Below are 20,592 nucleotides of genomic sequence, written 5' to 3'. Positions count from 1 at the left end.
GAACACACATGGAAAAGATAATTCTGTAACATAAGATGCTGTCCCTGGATACTGTAATGGCATAGCCAGTATCTAAGAATTACATCAGCAGGATCAAGGCCTTCTAAAAATGGACATTCAGATATTAAAAATAATCATTAAGGAATGTAACATAAAATCACACTAACATGTGCATAGCAGTTATAGTTTGCAAAATGCTTTCACATATACCAGCTCATTTATTCCTCCCTCTTTTCTTTCTATCCCTCTATCAAGAAATATACATATGAAGCACCATGCTTGACACCAAGGACATAAAAAAATGAACAAGACATACAAGTCTCTACTCTTAAAGAGTTCACAGTTTAATGAAGGACTAAAAAGTAAAGTTACAACCTAATGTGCAAAGAAGCACAATGAGGTCTACCAAGGGTATTATGAAAATGCCATAGAGCAACCAAAACTTGCAATAAAGTCAGAGAAAGTAAAAGAGGTGATGCCTGAGCTGAGTCTTAAAGTAGGAACAAGAACTGACCAGATGGAAGAGTTGGAGAAGACAGAATGAAAGCTTGGCTAGAACTGCAAGTCATTAACATGAGTTTTACGCAGTGCCCATGGTGGAGAGGCAGATGAGGAGCAGTGGTAGAGCAGACAGGTTAGTTCTCACAGCAACTCTGTGATCACATCTTCCTCCTCCCCATCCTCTAGGGGACACCAGAGCCCAAAGAGACTAAGTAACTTTCCAGAATTCTGATTTCAAAGCCTAAGTCTCTGGTAGTCGGTTTTGCTTCACTGTATATATTGTTTTGTCAGAAAGTTTGTTTTATTTCTCATTACATTTAGGAATAGAGTGATCCTATTGTAAAATAAAAATAAAGAAAAGTTTTAAAGGACAAAGCCTTTAGCAATTAAAGTGAAAGAGTTAGGCCTAGGGTTTGAAAGCAGTGGGTTTGCTCCTCTTGGTCAGTTAACCATTCCCACCCCACCGAGTCCAACCCTAGCTGAGCATAATGGGGACTCGATAGGAATGCAGTGACCCATTTATCAAACTTGAGCGTTATCAACACCACCGCACCGTTGGAGAAGGAAAAGAATACTTTTAGTATTAGGCCTATTTTGATATATTTATTTTCCCTAGTCCAAAACAAGAACACTGTCTCAATGGGATGTTCGTCTTCCTTTAGCCTGATGTGGCTTTCTCACTATCTACTGACACACTCTGCATGTACCTCTGCAGCACTTTTATGTTTCATATTTGAACTATTGCCTCCTGTCTCTTATTATAATCTTGATTCTAACATTAGAAACCACTTAATTATTTGATATCCCATCCTACTTTCCTAAAGAGAGAACAGCACAACTCATGTTATACTACTGTTGGGCGGAGCGGGGAAGCAAGAGGGGCAGGAGGTGGAACACGGTGAATTTTCAAGTAATCTTTGAAATAAATCTTCACATATTGGTCTTACTATTTGGTTTGGAATCCCCAATCAGACATGGACACATTCAAACACAAGTATTAAAAAATCAAGCTTTTGTTATAAAAGCTTTAAATCATACCTTTTATGAGACCTCTGTATACCTACATATATGGGTAAGTTTAAAGAAGCTTAACTAAACGAAGGTAAGGCTCAGAGAGGGGAAGAGCTATTAATGCAGTGGGAGCTCACAGACTCTCTTATAGACATGCTGCTTAATTACCTTTCTTCAACACCATTCCTTGGCATCAAACCTGTCTCCAAAATTGGGCTAATATTTCCCCCAAAACTATGTGCTCCGTCTGACACAGTATTAATAGCTTTGGGAATATTTGATTCAAGAGTGTGACAAACTAACAACCTACAATCATCTACACATACAAATAAACTTAAAAAGAACCAAGACAGGTCAAATAACTAAAGTAATATTATCTTAGTTATTAGATTGCCTCTACAAAGGAAGAACTTGAACTATATTCTGGTAATTATAGCTGTAAAATTGAATCAGATTAATGAATTAAGTTTTTCTTAAGGATAAATTATAAAGTATTACTCTTTAATTATAAAAATAAGAATAGCAGAAAATATGGAAACTGTGTTGCAATATGGCAATGAAAATACTGGGAAAATAGGTACCTGCTAAATTAAGAAACGTCACAATAGCCCTATTTAGACTGGGGTCCAAGTCTCAAACAAATGACAACATTTAAAAAGTACCAATGCTGCCCGGCCGGCATGGCTCAGCAGTTGAGCAACAACCTATGATCCAGGAGGAGATTGTGGTTCGATTCCCAGTAAGGGCGCATGCCTGGGTTGTGGACTTGATTCCCAGTAGGGGGTGTGAAGGAGGCAACCAATCAATGACTCATCATTGATGTTTCTATCTCTCTCTCCCCATCTCCCTTCCTCTCTTTGAAATCAATAAAGATGTATTTAAATAAATAAATAAATAAAAAGTACCAATTCTCACAGACTTAAATATTAGTACATATCATCTGAATAGTTGGGTGCTCTGTGCAGCAGGGAGGTAAACCATGTGAACTTTTGCTCACCCTCCACAAGTTTGAGTACCACAACCTAGTTAGTACCTAGGTTTATATTTTGGTTCCACAACTTAAGCCAGTTAACAACCTCTCTGTTCCAGTTTCCTTTTCTTGTGTGTTTTAAATTAAATTTATTGGGGTGACACTGGTCAATAGGGTCATATAGGTTTGAAATGTACCCACCACCTGAAATCAAGACATCTTCTGTCACTATATATTTGGCCCCCTTTACCCTTTATTACCCCCACTCTGTTCCAGTTTCCTCATCTGCAAAACAAGTAGCACCAACTTCATAGGATTGTTGTGAGGATTAAAAAAGTCAGTATTTGTAAAATAGTAAGCATGTCTAGTGCATAGTAAATACTATGTAAGTGTTAGCTGCTAGTGTTGTTAGTACGCGTGAAATAATACAATAGAAAAAGCATATGTAATATTATACAAAAACTTACAGATCATGGCATAGATAATTATTACTAGGTTGCCATAGAAAATAAGAGATCAGTGGGCTGAAGTTTCTGGGAAAGACCTTGGGGAAAAGCTAGGACAGTTTATTGAAAAGATTCCAATAATAGAGAGAAAAAAGGAAGGAATTCCACCACCGTCTAATAGCACAAACAGAGACATACAGAACAGGTATGAAATAAAGGAAAAGGAAGACTGGCTGGGCTGTGAAAATATTGGTGGATAAGACTGGAAAGGTAGATTAGGGCCAAATTATGCAGATTCTTTTATGCTGAAGTGCTTAATTGGTTTTGATATGACAGATAATAGGGATCTTTTTTGGGATCTAAATAGAGAAGTGTGAGAAGGTAACTTAGGAAGATTTCTGCCTGGATGGAATAAAAGGGATGAAAGCACAGCTAAAGAATAGAGATCTCTATCTTTGCCCTAGGGATGGAGAAGGGAATTTATTCATGTGTTGATACACTTCACAGATCTTACACACTTTTTCATATACAATGCTACTTCATAAAGCTGACAAGGGTCAAATGAGATAACGTGTGAAAGCACTTTATAGGCTAAAAAGTGCTTTAAAAGCGCTAATATCACTACCATCATAGTTGCTACAGAGGAATGTTTTTAATTTTTAAGAAGAAAACATAAAACATGTGGCCAGTGACAAAGAACCAAGAATGAAAAGATCAGGACTATCCAGACTATGATTAAGCCACAGAAAAATGTATATGGGTCCGTATTCCTTACCACAGTCCTAGCATCACTGAAGAATGAGGATGGCTCCACCTGGACAGAGATGACATTCTACGTAGATGACAAGACACTTCATTGACCTCAACACACCTACAAAGATGAAACCCTGAACAGAGAACGTGCCCTTTTGGATAGCTAAAAACGCAACTTTAGTCAGTCAAAACAGTAATAATCAAGCTAGAGAGGTAGTGCATTATTAGTAAAGAGCCTGGGCTTTGAAACCAGGAGATCTGAATACAAATTCGGACTCTATCACTTTCTAGCTGAACATTTTTGAACAATTCATTTAATCAGTATTCTTAAACCAAACTGAGCTGTCTGAACATCAGGATTTCCAACTGGAAAAAGGCAGAAAACCTTACAGTGTTTAGATTACCAAATCAAAATGTGAAAGCACTTTGTAAACATTTGTTTAAAACTGATAATTTATGAGAATAATAATTATCATCTTAGGGTCTTAGGCCAGCGAGGATCCCAAAAACTTGCTTACTTGTAACCTGATTTCTCCTATTGAGAGCCATGAGAAGAACTTCATAGCTTCAATTTTGTATTGTTAGGATGTAAAAACTTAAGTACTCCCTCTCTTGGGGGTCAAGAGGTAAAACAACAGCTATATTGCAGCAGAGAGAAGAAAAAAAGCAAGCCTCACAGGAATCACAAAGACTCTCAATGTTGACTATTCCAGGTCTTCAGAAAATTCTGTGATTTACTGTCCTGAGAGACTAAATTTTAAATATGATGCTGTCAAAGAATGGTAAATAAATTAACAAAATAAAAGAATCTGAAGTTGTCAGATTAATGATAAATAAATTAGGTAGGAACCACTTTTGATTTTGCCCAACTATTGTAATCACTGGCTGTGGGCTAAGGATAAGAGACAGTCAAGTTCCTAATGAAAAGGGAGAAGACCCCACCAATGGATATATTCCTACTCCCTCCTCCACTGAGAGGAATAGCTGTCACTGGAGAAAGGTGGCAGCAGGCAATTAGTAATCCAACAAATAAGGTTTCAATAACTACCAAGATTCTATTCTAAGTGGCTCATAACCTCTTAGAACTATGAAATCAGACTAATGAGTCCAAATTCAAAGATCCCCAGTTATTGGAGAATTTTTTTTTTTAAGGTGATACAAACAACTTTAACAGTTCATGAAGTAGAGAGTCTCCTTTTGAAGAACTGCTCAGAATTGCTAATCAAAATCAATCATTGCCCAAATTAGTAGCAAGACAAATTCTGATTCATTAATTCCCTTACTAATAAACTGAAGCCCTGAAAATTGACCAAAAAACAAAAACAAACAGTAAAACAAACTCTTACCAACTTGTGAAGTAAATCATCTTTCTTACTGCATTGAGAAAAAATCCAACTTTTGATGGTTTCAGCCACTTTTAACAGGACACCTCGCTGAAGGAGATGAATGACATTAGATAGCATTATTAAACCACACCCAAAGAGCAGAAAAACTTCAAATAACTTACATCTACTTAATCACAAGTTTTATCAGGAAAAGGAAGAAAATCACCCAGGTTATATGCTTTGTCAGTATGTCCCAGCCTCCTTATTAGTTCCCCAATTTACTTGCACATCAAAATCACTTGGATTCTATTTTAGTCAGAAACATATTCCTGGGCCCCCAGACTAAAGGTTCAGATTCAGTAAGTTTGAAATGAGACCTGAAAATGTGACTTTTAATGAGCTGTTAGAAGTCATCCTGATGCAGCCCATTTATCTTGGGTACACTCTATCTATGTCAAGATGATGATGGGTATGTATTTTAGAGGAAAACCATAGTTCTCAAAATATTAAGAATATTCATTCCATAATATTAAGGCAAAAGAAAATTTTAATTTCAGAAAAACTGTCTCATTGAAATAAAAAGCATATTATTGAACCACTCCAAAATTCAATATACCTTAAGAGCACTTTTCCTGATCATGCCAGTAAGTGGAGTTTACATTCACTGAGTGATTATTATATCTCAGCTACTGAAAAAGGATCAAGGGAACAAACATGAATATACATAATTGTTGTTGTCAAGAACTTAGTACAGAAGAGACAGTACAAATAAATACAAACCAATGGAAAGTCTGAAAAGTGTGGAAAAAGAAGAGGCCAAGAGGAGATAACACTGGAACTAAGCCCTAGAAGATGAGTAGAAATTTAACAACAAAGGAGATTAGAACACTCCAGGAAGAGAACAGGGTGATTACAGGAGAGAGCCATGAAGAACATGCCGTGGGCCTGGTGGCATACTTTGGGACAGCTAAGACCGAAGGGAAAATGGGAATTATAATAAAGTTAAAAAGGTACACTGCAATAGGTTTTCAAGGATTTTGGTCTTATATGCCACAATAATTCAGATTTTACCCTGCAGGCTGTGAGGAACCACCTAAGGTTTTTATGCAAGGAAGTGAAACAATAAAAAATCAGCATTTTAGAAAAAATAACTGGCAACAGTGCAGAGGCTATACTGGCAGGGAATAACTGTAGCCAAGAAGCATGATTAGGAGGACATTATTCCAGCTAAATAATGACATAGGCCTGCACTAGGTGAGCAAAAACAGTAATGATTAGGGTTAGATTTTAGAGACCTAGAGGCTGACCTGATATATCATTTTTTACCAAATCAATGTGGGAGTGACGGGACACTGTAAGATGACTAAGACAGTAGTAATCTGAAAAATATTTAAAAAAATTTTTGTTTGCAGGGTGCTGAGGAAAGCTCTGTTTTAGACATGTTAAATCTGAGCTTCCTGGGGCACAGGTAGGTAGAAATGTCTAACAAAGATCTGGAGCTCAGCGAAGATGGGGAATGGACATAAATGGCCAATGAAGGTAAGAAAGTAGAGGGGATCTCTCAGAGAAAACAGACCAAGCAGAGAAGAGGTCTGATGCTAAACTTTACCGAGGGAACGTTTAAGAATAATCGTAGAAAATGCATCTATTTGACAAACCTGGAGCAGTTACTGTTTGCTGCTAAGGTTCCAGTGCAGATGCAAACAAAAAGGGGTCCCCATTGAGTTTTGTCTGTCTGATTGTGGCAGCCAAGGCTGCATGGGGGAATATAGGGAGAAACATGGAGTCTTTGCAACTCAGAAATAACCTTATAATAGTAAAGAGCCTATTTAACTCCAAAGAAGAATCTTAAATATGCATCTGTAAGAGTTGAAAAATGATTCTCCTACACCCTAGCCTTCTGATTGATTTTTAAAAGCGTAAGGGTTAAAACTAATTAAGGCAAGACAGTGATTCTTTAAAAAAAGAAAAGAATAATCACAGGAAAAAAAACCAGAAAAATATGCAAACACTAAATATGCATGGTGGGGATACCAGTACAGACTACTCGGTAAGTACTTAACAATTATATTAAAAAATAAAGTTAAAAAAGGACAATTAGTCCTAAGGGCCGTTTTATCATGAACTTGTATACAAAAAAGTTTGCTTTCCAAAAAAAATAACTGATACTTCATTGTTTGAACAGAATTTTGAAGGGAATTCTAAAAATATATTCACTGAGAAGAACTAAATAGTACAGTAATTTTCTAAAATTTAGTTGCCCCAGATTTATAAAAACTCCCGTTTTAGAAAACTATAGTCCATACAGTTGAAATGCGTAAATGAAGATTAAACAGACTTTCTAGACATGTGGTAATTTTGAAAAACACCCGCTGGCTATGCTTTTTACTATTCCTCAGTTTCTGAGAGGATGAAATTTTAAATTCTCATTTTATTTATTTATAAATTAATATTTCTATATGTAAAAATATCTGTCTTAAATGAAAGGGCTGAAAACCTACAGAACACAACTTTGCATCACCCCCCCACCCCACCTGCTCCAGGTCAATGGGAGATTATCCCTTGGCCCTTTCTTTGTCTTTTCTTGCCAGGTAATCTCAAATTCAAGCTTTAACCTATAAATAACCTATTAGATATATCTTTAGGTTTTCCTTTTAAAACTCTTCCCAGGAACATTTATATTTGAAAGAGGCAAGGAGAAGGAAGTGTTTGATTACAGAGGACTAGCCAACTGGTTCTGAACCACATGAGCTCTAACTCCCCTAACTCCCACCCTGTGGGTGTTAGTCAAAAAGACAAAACAAAAACACCCAAACCATTTCTCTGATATTTACTCTGCTGTTGCAAATGGGCCCAGCCTGGTTACCTCACATTTTAGGGGTTTTTCAAAGAACAGGAGAAAAGACCTCTAGCACCACAGAATAAATAAGTAACTGAAAACTTTCAAAAACCACCTCCTGAAAATAACTGTCTTGTAATAAAACATTGATTAAACTAGAATGCTCAAAAAATGAGGTACCCTGGTTATATTTTTTCTATTAGAATTCTTTGTATTAAAACTTAAATGTACTAGAATATTTTTTATTTTAATAAATGTCTAATAGAACATAAATGAATGTATTAGGTAATGAACTTTATAAAACATAATTAATGGAGCTTCCTCTAGTATTTTAGCCTCAGGATGCTCTACATCGAGCATGCGGTACTTGCTATGTGAAAGTGTACAATACTGCAGACCTAAGGGCATCAGAAATTGAGGGAAGTGTACCCATTCCATCATATAGCCTTGAAACTGTTTATGAAATACCTTATCAGTTTGCTTTCTTGTAATTTGTGCTCTTTTAAAAAATAAATTTAAAGAAAAAAAATTCCAGTTAATGTAAGAGTCCTAGTAGCTGGGCTCTCATTGAGGTCTTAGTGTATTTCCTGGGCCTCTCCAGAGAGCTTCACTATTTAAATAAATAATATACTTTGATCCTCAACCACATTCATTTCCATTTATCATACAAATTACCCACCACGTGGTCCAGAACAGCGAGGAGTCGTGTTTATCTAAACCCACAGCTTTGCACTACTGATGAAATAAGAAAAAAAGTCTTGCCCTGGCCGGTTGCTCAGTGGTTAGAGAACCGACCAAAGGAAGCGTCTCGGGGTCCATTCCGGTCAAGGGCACAGACCTTGGTGGCAGCCCCGGCCCCAGCCCAGGTCGGGGCGTGCGCAGGAGGCAGCCAGTGCGTCTTACCAGTGTGGGGAGGACATGGAGGTACTTACAAGGTGTGTGTTTTTGTTTTTCGTAAGGCAAAGAACAAAAGATTAAGTCATAGAGAATGAGCATGCTTCCTTACTTTTGGAAGGGCTGTTGTAGGAGGCTTTTGTTGTCCCTCTGTCGCTGTGCATTTTTCTGGTTTTGGTGACAGAGAAGAACATATTTCAAAGTCTGTGTGTCCCAGATCCTGTAAGTACTGGTAAAGTGGAGAATTCTGAAAAAGACATCAAATAAAAAATTCCAAGATCATTACTATTTCAAGTTTTAGAGGCCAAATTCAATAGCAAATTTCACTATCATGACTCGTACGCCCAAATTCTTTAAGGCTTAATCTCTAAACAACTGAATTATGTCACAATGCCATTTAACATTAAAATAAAACAAAAACCCCCACACACCAACAAACAGTTTAACAGAGGGACCCAAAAAAGGGGGAGAACTCTAAATAAAACACACCAATATATCTGAGTGAGTACTAGCAAGAAAAAATTAATTTAGGAATATAAATAGATTTGTTAAGAAATTTCTTTGCCCCAATTTTTGTAGTATTAGAGTAGATTGCTTCAAAATAGCCAATCCTCGGTATAGATAGTTCTAAGAGGACCTACAGTGAAAAAGCTACTAATCAAAGCCAAGAAGAATCAGGCAATGATTGTACTGTGTTAATTATAATTTTTCCATGCCATCACATTTACTGATTCAGTCAAGCACAAATATGTATTACTATATTATAGATAACACACATAGTACTTGGCACTGTAAAAAAACTTAAAACTCCAAGAAAGTTACCTAAGATAAGTTTATATAGAAGCATAAGACAAATAAGAGACAGTGTGGATAATAAAAGCATTAGAACACAGTGGTTAAAGACACAAACTCTGGAGGCAGACTAGAGGTTGAAATTCCAACTCTGTCTCTTACTAGCTAGGTAACTATGGCAATTTATAGCCCTTTCATGTTTCAGCTGTCTCAACTAAAGATAAGAATAATAATAACTAGTTCATAAATGTAAAGCACTCAGAACAGTCCCTGAAACACAGGAAGCACTCAATTTATACTTTAACTTTATATAAGCTACACGAAAAGAGCATAGGTTTTGGGACAGATGAAAAAAAAATCACCCCAGTTCCACAAAACAGAAACATCACCATCACTATTGGATGGAAATATATGAGACACTTCTTTCTGGTTAAAAAAGCAAGCTTTAATTTTAACTTTTAAATCTCTAAACTACAAAATTAGTGGCATATTTAAAAATAAACCTTGATTCCACTCAACAAAATATTTAATATTTAAAAATAGAACTTATGTTAGGTGTCAGAAATACAATAACCACTACCATCAAAACAACAAATAGCAACACAGCTGACACACTACTGTGTGGCAAAAGCTTAACTAAGCATTTTACATGCATCATCTCAGTTAAGGCTCATAACAAACTCTATAAAAGGTATCATCATCATCATCGTCATCATATTATTATTATTCTTCCCGTTTCACAGTTGAAGAAACAGATTCACTCAGGCCTAACCCTGTATATGGAATACAAAGTATTCATTTTTTCTCTTCTGTTTAGTTACCTAAAAAAAAACCCCACTATGTTACAGATACTACATTTTGCTTTTTATTTTTTAAAGGAGAATGGAGGGAAGGGGGAAGGAGGAGGGGAAAAAGGGAGGGAGGGAAGGAGGGAGGGAAACATCAATGTGAGAGACACATAGATTGGTTGCCTCCTCTCACCCCAGGCATGGAGCCTGCAACGGAGGTACATGCCCTTGACCGGAATTGAACCAGTGACCCTTGGGTCCGCAGGCCAATGCTCTAACCACTGAACGACTGGCTAGGGAACATTTTGCTATTTTGTGAGCTATGACACAAACTGGAAAAGGAAGGGACACTGGGGCCAGTGCTGACACAGCATTACAGTTTGAATAAAAAGAACTTTGGTCCCCTCTCCACCCCCACAAGCCTCTTCGAAGAGAATAATTGTCAATCAAGAGTGTGCCTCATGAGTCTGAATGAATCTTTAATTAGAACAGGAGTCCGAAAACTGAAACTGTTCGGTCAGATTTGTCCCCCCTTGTGTGCCTATTTTTATATGATTGGTGAACAACGAATGATTTTTACGTTTTTAAATGGCTGGGGCAAATATTAAAAAAAACGGTATTTTGTGACACATGAAAATTATAATAAGTTAAATATTTTCATAAATAAAGTTTTATTGGAACATAACCACACTCACTGATTTATGTGTCATCTGTGGCTGCTTTTGCACTATAGCAGCAAAGCTGAGACACAGACCATATGGCCTGCAAAGCCTAAAATATTTACTATCTGGCCTGTTACAGAAAAAGTTTGATGACCTTGAATTAGTATGACTCCACTTTGATCCATCTTATTTATTGTTCTTCTCCATGGGAGTTCATTTGAAGAAAGGATTCTACTGCCTTAAAACCAAGTTTGCTTTTTTAAAAGTATGTAAACTTTTTAAAAGGTCAGCCTGAATGAACTGCATTCTTGTTCTGCCACTCTGATGGGTCACAGTTCAGTCTGATACAGAGTGAGTAATTCAAGGCAATATTTGAAGATCCATTATGGATGATATGAAGATTAACCATTTGTGCCACCAGAGATTTTAAATCTGGTACAGGAGGAAGAAACATGTTCCTTCTCATAATTTTTTGCATATTTTTCTCAAAAGAGAGATTAAACAGTTGAAAAGGAAGGCATCTGACTCATCTTCCTGTTCTCTCAAATTGATAGCCAGCAAATTACTACCCATCCATCAAATTCCAACTCTTCTTCATTTTTCCAAACTCAAGGATATATTCCCTTAAAGTGTTGGTCTAATTTAGCTGCTGTTCCTCTGTTTCCAAAGCAGTCAATACATTAAATTGCCTGTAATTATTAAATTGCCTGTGTCTTTGTACTTAACAATAAGTAAGCTTTTTTGGTGTTTTCCTCTCTAGACACATGAGGGACTGTTTGTAATTTTAAGCAGTATAGTACAGGGGTTGGCAAAAGTAGGTTTATAGTTGTGAGTATGTGAAACAGAGTTTATTCTTGTATCATTATTTATTATTGTATTATTTTCCATAGAAACAACTGTAAAGCTACTTTTGCCCACCCTTGAATCTAGGTTTATCGTTATTTTAAATAAGCAACTATTTTTAATTTTTTGTTTTAATTTCTAATATAAATATTGATAGATAGCGACATAAACAAAGAGTCGTTGGGGCCCTAATAATTTATAAGACGATAAAGAGGCCTGGAGACCAAAAAAATTTAAGAACCACTGGTCATAATGTGGTTTTCTGAGATCTATCAAATAGTACACAGGTTACTTGGCAGTTTCAGGGGGAAAATGAGAGTAATTTTATCCCCAAAACATATTTAAAAGTTAATATAATTTTACTAAAAATCTCTTTGCATTCTTAAAAGTTGTTCATGTGCTACAAGGTCTATCTTGGTCAGTTCATCTTGGCTAATGTTCAGTTTGTAAACCAAGGGTTGTTTGTTTTTTGTTTGTGTAATCATTGGTTAAATTTTAAATTTTCTTTGGCTCAAAAGTGATGGAAGAACTAAAGTAGAAATAAACCAGTAGAATGCTACAACTCAGAATACCATCATGAATAATAATGAATAGAACTTTAGTGTTCATGAAGTTCGAGTTTATGTGTTAATGTGGTATGATTTGAATTCACAGACCAAAGTGCAAATATGAAACACAATAATGATTGGAATTACATTTTATCAGACCTGCAGTACCTTCATCCCTAGTCTCCAAAGGTGGTCTACTCTGAATTTTGTCAAATACATAGTTACATAAAGGCCATGAAACAAGAAGTGATGGTCTTTGCCAAGCCAGAATTTTCCAGAATTGTAGCAGTGCTTTCTAGGATAAAAGTAATGAATTCTGTCACTAAAGATGAAGAAGAAACCAGAACTACTTACTAAGGCATCATTCATAGCTGTAGAGCACAAATGGTTACGTCGTATCTTTAGCAAGAAGCTTGTGAAACCAGCCAAGTTAGTAAGTTTTACATTTGAAAAAACAGCAGAATAAACTACTGGTAGAATTGCTGTATGAAAGGACATGGTTGAGCACTATCACTAGTATACAAGGTAAACGACTAATGCTATTTTTGTGAAATATGCAATAGTAAGCCAGATCATGGTGATCCAAACTGAGTATATATGCTTAGCTGATGTGCAGAACACACAGTATTATTGTAAATAATATAATTTTAATGAAAAGTACTTTTTCCCAAAAATAAAAAAAGGAATTGAGAAAAGTGGGTTGTACATTTTTGAAAATCTCTTTATTGTCTGGCTTAATAGGAAATAGCTGGATTCTTATATTTGCTTCTGCACTCGATGTGTTGTAGCTTACTGTCTTGGATGAAGCATATAAAGAAAATCAGGCCTTAAACAGATGTATGGTTGGAAAGGGAGTAATACTTTTAATAGTCTTTTCTGATAATCACATCAAAGAATAGCCATAATAAAACTCAACAAGTGATAGTTTTGTGTTTTGAAAAGGCTAGTTTTACTGTGGCATAAGAAACCATATTGATGAGCTTTTCATACTTTGTGCATTGCACAAGAAAGCAGGAGTGAAAAGGGAAGATAATATCTTAGTATTAAAACCTGATTACCCAATATAAAATAATTTATTTTAGTTTTTCTTTTACAGCAAGGTGAGGCTCCCTATTGCAACAGCCCTGATCCCTATTATTTGGAGGTTTTGGGCTATTATTAGGCTTATAGACTAATACATAGACATTTCTATGCTTCCTATAGTGAGCATTATTATAGGCTGGTGGCAGCTTTAGAAGGGACTTTTTTGTGTGTGGAGGGTAAGCAGAGTAGGTGGTGGTAGGTAATTTTCTCTATTAGAACTTTTTCCCTTGGTTCAAGCAAAATAAAACCACAAATGTTTCAGTTAAGTTTTCTTGAAGAGACATCATCAGCACTGAACTCAAAGTATAACTTTGTAGGATTGGAGAATGTTAATGCTGCCAAAAGAAATATGAGAAACCTCAGACACAGCATGTGGGAACTTCTCCTCAGGAATCCTGTGGTTGATGATTCCTGTAAATTTTAGCTGATAGAAAACACACATCATAGAACCAGAAAAAAATTTGCTAAATGAATGATAGCCAAGAGTTTTTGGTTGTGCTAAGATTGTTCTGATGGTTGAAGCTTAGCTTTGGAAGAAAAGTAAACAAAAATAGACAGGAAATCTCAACATTTTTGGTGACCAAGCATTTCAAGAAAATGACTCATTTAACTCTTAGCCTACCTATACTTCATGCACCTGCCTCCCCCATTAAAGATATCAGACCCCACACTAATGCTATTTAAAGTCTGAACCACTCTAATGCATTGTTTATTTTCTGCATGATTTATGGTGTATTCTGCAGAGGTGCTAATATCTTTATTGCTGGTTTGCATTTAAGAAGGAAGATTAACTAGTGTAGAAATAGAGGTGATGGGTAAATGCTTTTATTTTTAGGCTCGCCTCTAAAATGCTTTAAACCCTTCTGGACAGACCAAGTTGTAACCTCTCAGGTTCTAGCCCAGAGAGGGAAGATGGGGCAAACATGGAAGAATAAACACTAACTGAACATCTTATATGTGCCAGGCAATATCTAGGCACAGGGAAGAAAAACCAAAACAGGTGAGGTCCTTGTTAAACACTTTCATTCTATGATACTGCTGCTAAGTCTGCGGAATACCTGCAAAGGTATTTCAACAGCACAAAGAAAAATGCTGAGTGCTCTGATACTCTTCGGGTAGGCCACTATGTTTCAGGAAAATCCTCCAGAGCTCAGCTTCCTTAAGTACAAAATAAGAATGCTATGGGTTCTTAACCTTGTTCAGGTGGTAAAACAAAACTCATAACATTCTCTGAAAGGCAAGACAAAAAAATTTGTATGTTAAAATATAGAATTTTGTGCTAAATCAAATGCCATCTTATCTTATGAAATCAGCCAAATTCAGAATATGGAAATTCTAAAGATCAAATTACTCAGCTTCTTCAACAAATAAATGATACAATAGAGGTAGAGGAGGTGGAGAAACTGATAAAAACTAAAGGGACATGTCACCCACATGTGATGTATGGACTTTGTTTGGATCCTGGTTTGAACAATTATAAGACAGTTTTTCAGATAATTGAGGAAATCCAAACACAGTCTAGGCATCAGACAATATTAGGGAATTATTATTCATTTTATTAAATAATTGTATTGGAAGCTTTTTTTTTTTTTACAGAAGGAGTACTTAACTGTTAGAAATGTATACTGAAGCAATTACAAGTGAAGTTTGGTAATGTCTGGGATTTGCTTTAAAATACACCAAGAAAAAAGGTGGGGGTGGGAGAGGAATAGATGAACCTTTTGGGGAAACTGTAACAGCTTCTGAAGCTGGGAGATGGGTATCTGGAGCTTTCACTGTATTATCCTCTCCTTTTATGATAATTTTTAAAGTCCATTATAAAGTTAAAAAAAAAATCAGACATTAGGTTTTCCTAGTCTGGTATAAAAGACTTAAGAAAATAATATGGCAGAAAAATGTAAAATTGAGAACATTCAACTTATTATTTTAATCTGGGAAAAGGATAAGCTTATTATACTTTAGAGCACTCAAGTCTTTACAAACTTCCATACAATGGTAGTGGTACTCTGACTATCTGCTGAAAGAGAATATGGCAAAAAGCAAGTGTTAATTTAGTAACTTTTTTTTAAAAAAATATGTCTTTACTGATTTCAGAGAGAAGAAGGGAGAGGGAGAGAGAGAGAGAAACATCAATGATGAGTCACTGATCGGCTGCCTCCTGCACCCCCCAACCCCCCGGGGATGGAGCCCGCAACCCGGGCACATGCCCTGACCGAGAATCAAACCTCGATCTCCTGGCTTCTAGGTCGATGCTCAACTGCTGAGCCAAGCCCAGCCAGGCTTTAGTAACATCTTTAAATAAATTTGTGAGTTAATCACACAAACATCAGCTACTGTAGTGTGTGCACATGGTATTTTATGTATTTATAAAAAATATCCAGATAACATTGGGCAAATATTTGGATTTGCAAACTTCCTGCAACAATACCTAGGCTGCGCAATATTCCCACTGAGGACAAGAAATGTGAAAGCAACAAAATTTCAAGTTACTAGTCTTAGTGAAAGCACAAATAAATGGCTATTACTTGTCAATGTCAATCATTCATATTTACTTTTCACAAACTGATGTAAAGTTTGTGAAATATAAGCAATTCTCAATTATGTGACTTTTTGGAGCCATGTTTTTAAAATACAATTAAGCAAGCTAGTTTAGAAAACAACAAAAAACCAGTGTGGTCCGATAGAGCAGTACTTCTCAATCAAAGTAGATGTTTGTCCTCCACCCCCCAACTCTGACATTTGGCAATGTCTGAAGACATTTTTGGTTGTTATAACTGAGGAGGGGAGCAGTATTACTGGCATCTAATGAACAGAGGCCACGAATGTTAGTCAACATCCTGCAATATACAGGACAAGTGCCACAGAGTTACCCAGCTCAAACTGTCAATAGTGCTGAGGTTCAGAAACCCTGTTTAAGGGTACAAGGAATCATAGACTGAAAATTTTACAAAAAGGCAGTTGAGCAGCTGCCTTCATTATTTACTGCTTATTTGAGGATAATGATAGACTAAAAAAGCAGAAACCAAAATGGAAAATTAGTTATTTTTTCATGACTTACAATCTAAAAATTCAACAGGCTTCCTAAGAGTGAAATGAGTTATCTTCAAAATAACTGCATCAGAGTTTATGCTTTAAATTTTTAACCAGACACACATACTATATAAAACCAAAATAATTACAGCAGTTGGTCATATTTGGAGATTGTCTAAATGAACGTCATGTTTATCTACCTGAACCTCAGTTTTCCAATAACACAATTTCCTTAAAAGATTCCTGTTGGGGCCTCAACATAAGAAACGAAACATATCTGACTAACTGGGCCACATATGTAACTAGGAAAGTTAGATATCTAAATAACTCCAACCTCTTCCACAAATGGCATCGTACTGAGTGGTTTCCTTTGGCTACTGGCACACTTCTGTCAATGCTATAAGCCTGCAAGTAAACACCTACATCAGGCTAAGTAAACAGCCATCACAACCCTAGGTGCTCTTTTCACACTGACCCTGATGCAGCCTCCAGACTCTTATCCTTCTCTTTCCCACAAGAGCCACTCTCAGGGCTGTATACCCTTTTAGAAAAGCAATTTGTAGTCTATAACAACTACTGGCCAAATTCTGATTCTGTTTCCTCACAAAGTATCTGCTCAGTCTTCTAGATGTCAGTGACTCAGTGCTAACAGCAAACCACTGGAGAATCATTTGGCTAGAAAAAAGGAAACTTAAATGACAATCTTCATTTGTTCATTTATCACTAATCAAATATTTGTTGAGCACCTAATATATGTCAGGCACTAGAATTATAGTAGTTTTCTGCCATTAACTTCTCTCCGGGGATGTTAAAAAAAAAGTTAATTTTTTCTACTTATAAAAGGAAACTAAGTTCAACTGCTCAACTTCATAGATTTTTACTGTTTTTTACTGTTATTTTTAAGTTAAAAATGCAAACAGTACAAAAAGATATAAAATGTGAAATAACTGTATCCTACCTCTGAACCCTACTTCCTCTCTCCAAATGTAATAAATATTCTTTAGTTTGTGAATCTCCCCCCACCCCACCCAGCTTATTATCCATTTATGATTGAAAGTGGTTGGCAATGGAGGGGCCAAGATGACTCCTAGGTTTCCGAACAATTAGGTGGTACTATTTACTGAAATATAAAATAATGGCAGAGCAACAAATCTGAAGAGGAAGGTGATGAGTTAGTGGTGCCTGGGAGATATTCAAATGTGAATAACTTGGATCTAAAGTATCTGGAGATGAGGAGAGTGGCCTAGTTTGAATGTACAGATTTGAATTTTTAGCAAATAGGTATGGTGGCAAACCCATATGGTAGCATATAGGTATGGAAACATGGAGTAGATGAGCTCAGTTAGAGATAGTATATAGTGTAAGAAGACAAGAAGCCCCTAAGAGAGATCAATATTTTGGAAAATAGTAGTACAAAAGCTAGAAAATAAGAGTTACAGTAAAAATAGTTAACATTTGTTAAGTCGCTTATATACTAGGTATTAAAGTTAAGCATGCTTTATAATACCCAATTTACTCCTAACAACAAACTTCTGAAGAGTACTATTAACTAAACTTCTAAATAGTACTAAGTACTATTATCCCATTTTAGAAAGAAATTGGGGCATATGGAGGTCAAATAACTTGTCCAAGGTTACCCAGCAGAATGTGAAGCTAGCTCTTAGTCCAAAGCCTACACCCTTAACCAAAACACAAAGTCGCCTCTTTGAGGAAAAAGGAGATCTAGAAGGACCAACCAAATCTTCTCTCTCAACTTCATCATACTGTTTTAAAATATAGGTTATTATTCAGGTGTGGTGAGGCCAACAGATAGGAGACAACTGCCATTGAAAAGATAGTTTGTTATACTCATAGATCCCTAGACAGGGGAAGGCCACGCTGGAGGGGAGGGCACATGGGGCAGCACCAGACTGTCCTCATCTCAAATTATTCCCCTTTCACTGGTGGCTTTAAATTTCATAGAACTATAGTCACTTGAATGTAGGAACACAAATCTGAATTATTTTTATTCTGTGAATATATTATGAAGAGTGGAAACTCCTCCAAACCTTCATAGAACTGGTATTCTTATGATCTACAGACTCCATCATTTTTCTGTTGACTCATCCTTGTGAGAGTTCTATGTTTATTAGCTTAGAGTTAACAAAGTAGCAATTAGGAATAATTCAGGCAGAAAGCAGAGGGAAATTTTCAGGTATAAAATGCAAAGAAGAAAAATAATCAAAAGGAAATAGATCAGTTTTAGAAATCTAGTTACCAAGAGTGAAAGAGCCATAGCAGGCTCAATATGAACAAGATAAAGCAAGTATTCCGGTGCTGCAGTTTCCCACAGGCTATGGGGTTCATCAAGGAGTGGGTATCTGGAAATGGCCCTTGACCTGCTCCCCCTCTGCCCATTTCTTAGGTTGTAGCAGTGTTTACCTGTGGTTTGGAGATGTCAGTAGAGGCTGCTAATTCTGTTTGATACTACCTAGATGCACTTTTTTTTCTCAAAAGAGGATGATCAGTGTAGGTTTTCAACTGGTTGATTCCCTCCTCACCAAATCCTCTCCAAACAACAGCACTACCAAACATGTACTGATTACCCATACTGTTGTGCCAGGCACTGTCTTAAGCATTTTTACGGACTAACTCATTTCATCTTTACGATAACCTTATGAGCCAGAACTCATTTAAGATAAGAGGAAACTAAGGCATAGAGAGACCAAGTAACTTGGCCAAGGTCATGTATATAAATGATAGAGCCAGAATTTGAATGTAGGCAGCTGAGAAAGAGCCAAATCTGTCATTTACTTTGCTACATTGCAAATAACTTAGAGTAAATAAGTTCATTAACTTGGCCTAATATAGTATTTTGTAAATATAAATTTATTTTTAATTTTAAAATTATTTAACAGATTAAGTTTGAAAATTCACAATAGGTCAACATATGTCTTCTAATAGTATCTACATTTATCCCCAATCATTTGTGTTTCAGATAATCTATATGTATTTGCTTCTGATTACACAAGCCTAGAAATTGGCTGCAAAGAATACTGGGACTATAAAAACAGTACTCTATTCTTACAAATTACTTTCAAGACCAGTTTACTGGGTTTTTAAAATAACTCTTATGACACCAGAGAGAAAATATGGCCAACATATGATAAAACTGATTAATTTACAATAAGCCCATATAAACCAGTAAGAAAAAGATTTTAAAAACGGCAAAATGAGCAAAGGATATAAAAAGGCAGTTCAAAGAAAAAAAAGGATATGAATGGTAAATACAAATGAAAACATGTTAGACTTTTTACCCTTGAGTGAAGATGTGCAAGTTAAAACAAAGATAATTTTATCTGGTAGTTGGCAACAATTAAGAAGTTTGATCATATTTAGTGTTGTCAAGGGTATGAGGAAAGAGATAATTCATACACTATTAGTGGGAGTAAATCTATGAAAATATAAATGTGTGCATCTACTGACCTAGCAATTCCATTACACATCTGTTCTATGGATATTAACTATAAAAGTATGCTAAACGTACATATGAGAATACTGACGGCTATAATCATTTAAGAACCCATTTCCATTCAAAAAAGTCAAATTATACAATATTTCTGTGTGTATGACACATATATTTGCATATATGTATACATGAATATAATTATACTGAAAATGATCTGGAAGAAAACTGATTACAGTGGTTATGTGTGAGTAGAAAAGTGAAACTGGGATTAAGGGAGGGCCAGTGCTTTCCCTCAATCTGATATTTTTACAATGAGAATATATTCATGTGTTATTTATGTGGAAAAAGGTACCCAGCAGGAGGCCTGATACAAAAGGTGTTGAATTGTTAGTTTAGCAAATTAATTAGAATGATCTTGTGTACTTTTCTATTTCAAAACTAATGATCTCCCTGGTTGGGTAGCTCAGTTGGTTAGAGTGTCATCCTGATATGCCAAGGTTTCGGGTTCAATCCCTGGTCAGAGCACATACAAGAAGCAACCAATGAATGCATAAATAAATGGAACAACAAATTGATGTTTCTCTCAAACCAATTAACCCCCCCCCCCACTAATGATCTATTCAACTATTACACAGTTCTTGATTTAAAATGTCAGTACT

At 36.0% G+C, this 20,592-nt stretch overlaps 1 protein-coding gene across 4 annotated transcripts in view; it reads right to left on the bottom strand.

Moving 5' to 3' along the window:
- Positions 1-20,592, bottom strand: part of VEZT (vezatin, adherens junctions transmembrane protein) — a 67,666-nt gene that overhangs the window by 34,078 nt on the left and 12,996 nt on the right. For 3 of the 4 annotated variants that reach the window (XM_087814832.1, XM_016221796.2, XM_087814833.1), the window contains exons 2-3: positions 8,852-8,986; positions 5,028-5,114 (exon numbers count right to left, since the gene is read on the bottom strand). In XM_087814832.1, the coding sequence (XP_087670958.1) occupies positions 5,028-5,114; positions 8,852-8,986 (222 nt within the window). The remainder of the gene's footprint in view (positions 1-5,027; positions 5,115-8,851; positions 8,987-20,592) is intronic. The other variant, XM_087814834.1, reaches the window with a different exon arrangement.

Source organism: Miniopterus natalensis, chromosome 2 (assembly GCF_054644295.1).
Source record: "Miniopterus natalensis isolate mMinNat1 chromosome 2, mMinNat1.hap1, whole genome shotgun sequence".
Classification (NCBI taxonomy): domain Eukaryota; kingdom Metazoa; phylum Chordata; class Mammalia; order Chiroptera; family Miniopteridae; genus Miniopterus; species Miniopterus natalensis.
Note: the sequence above shows the minus strand (reverse complement) of the source record. Positions and strands in the feature narration are given on the sequence as shown.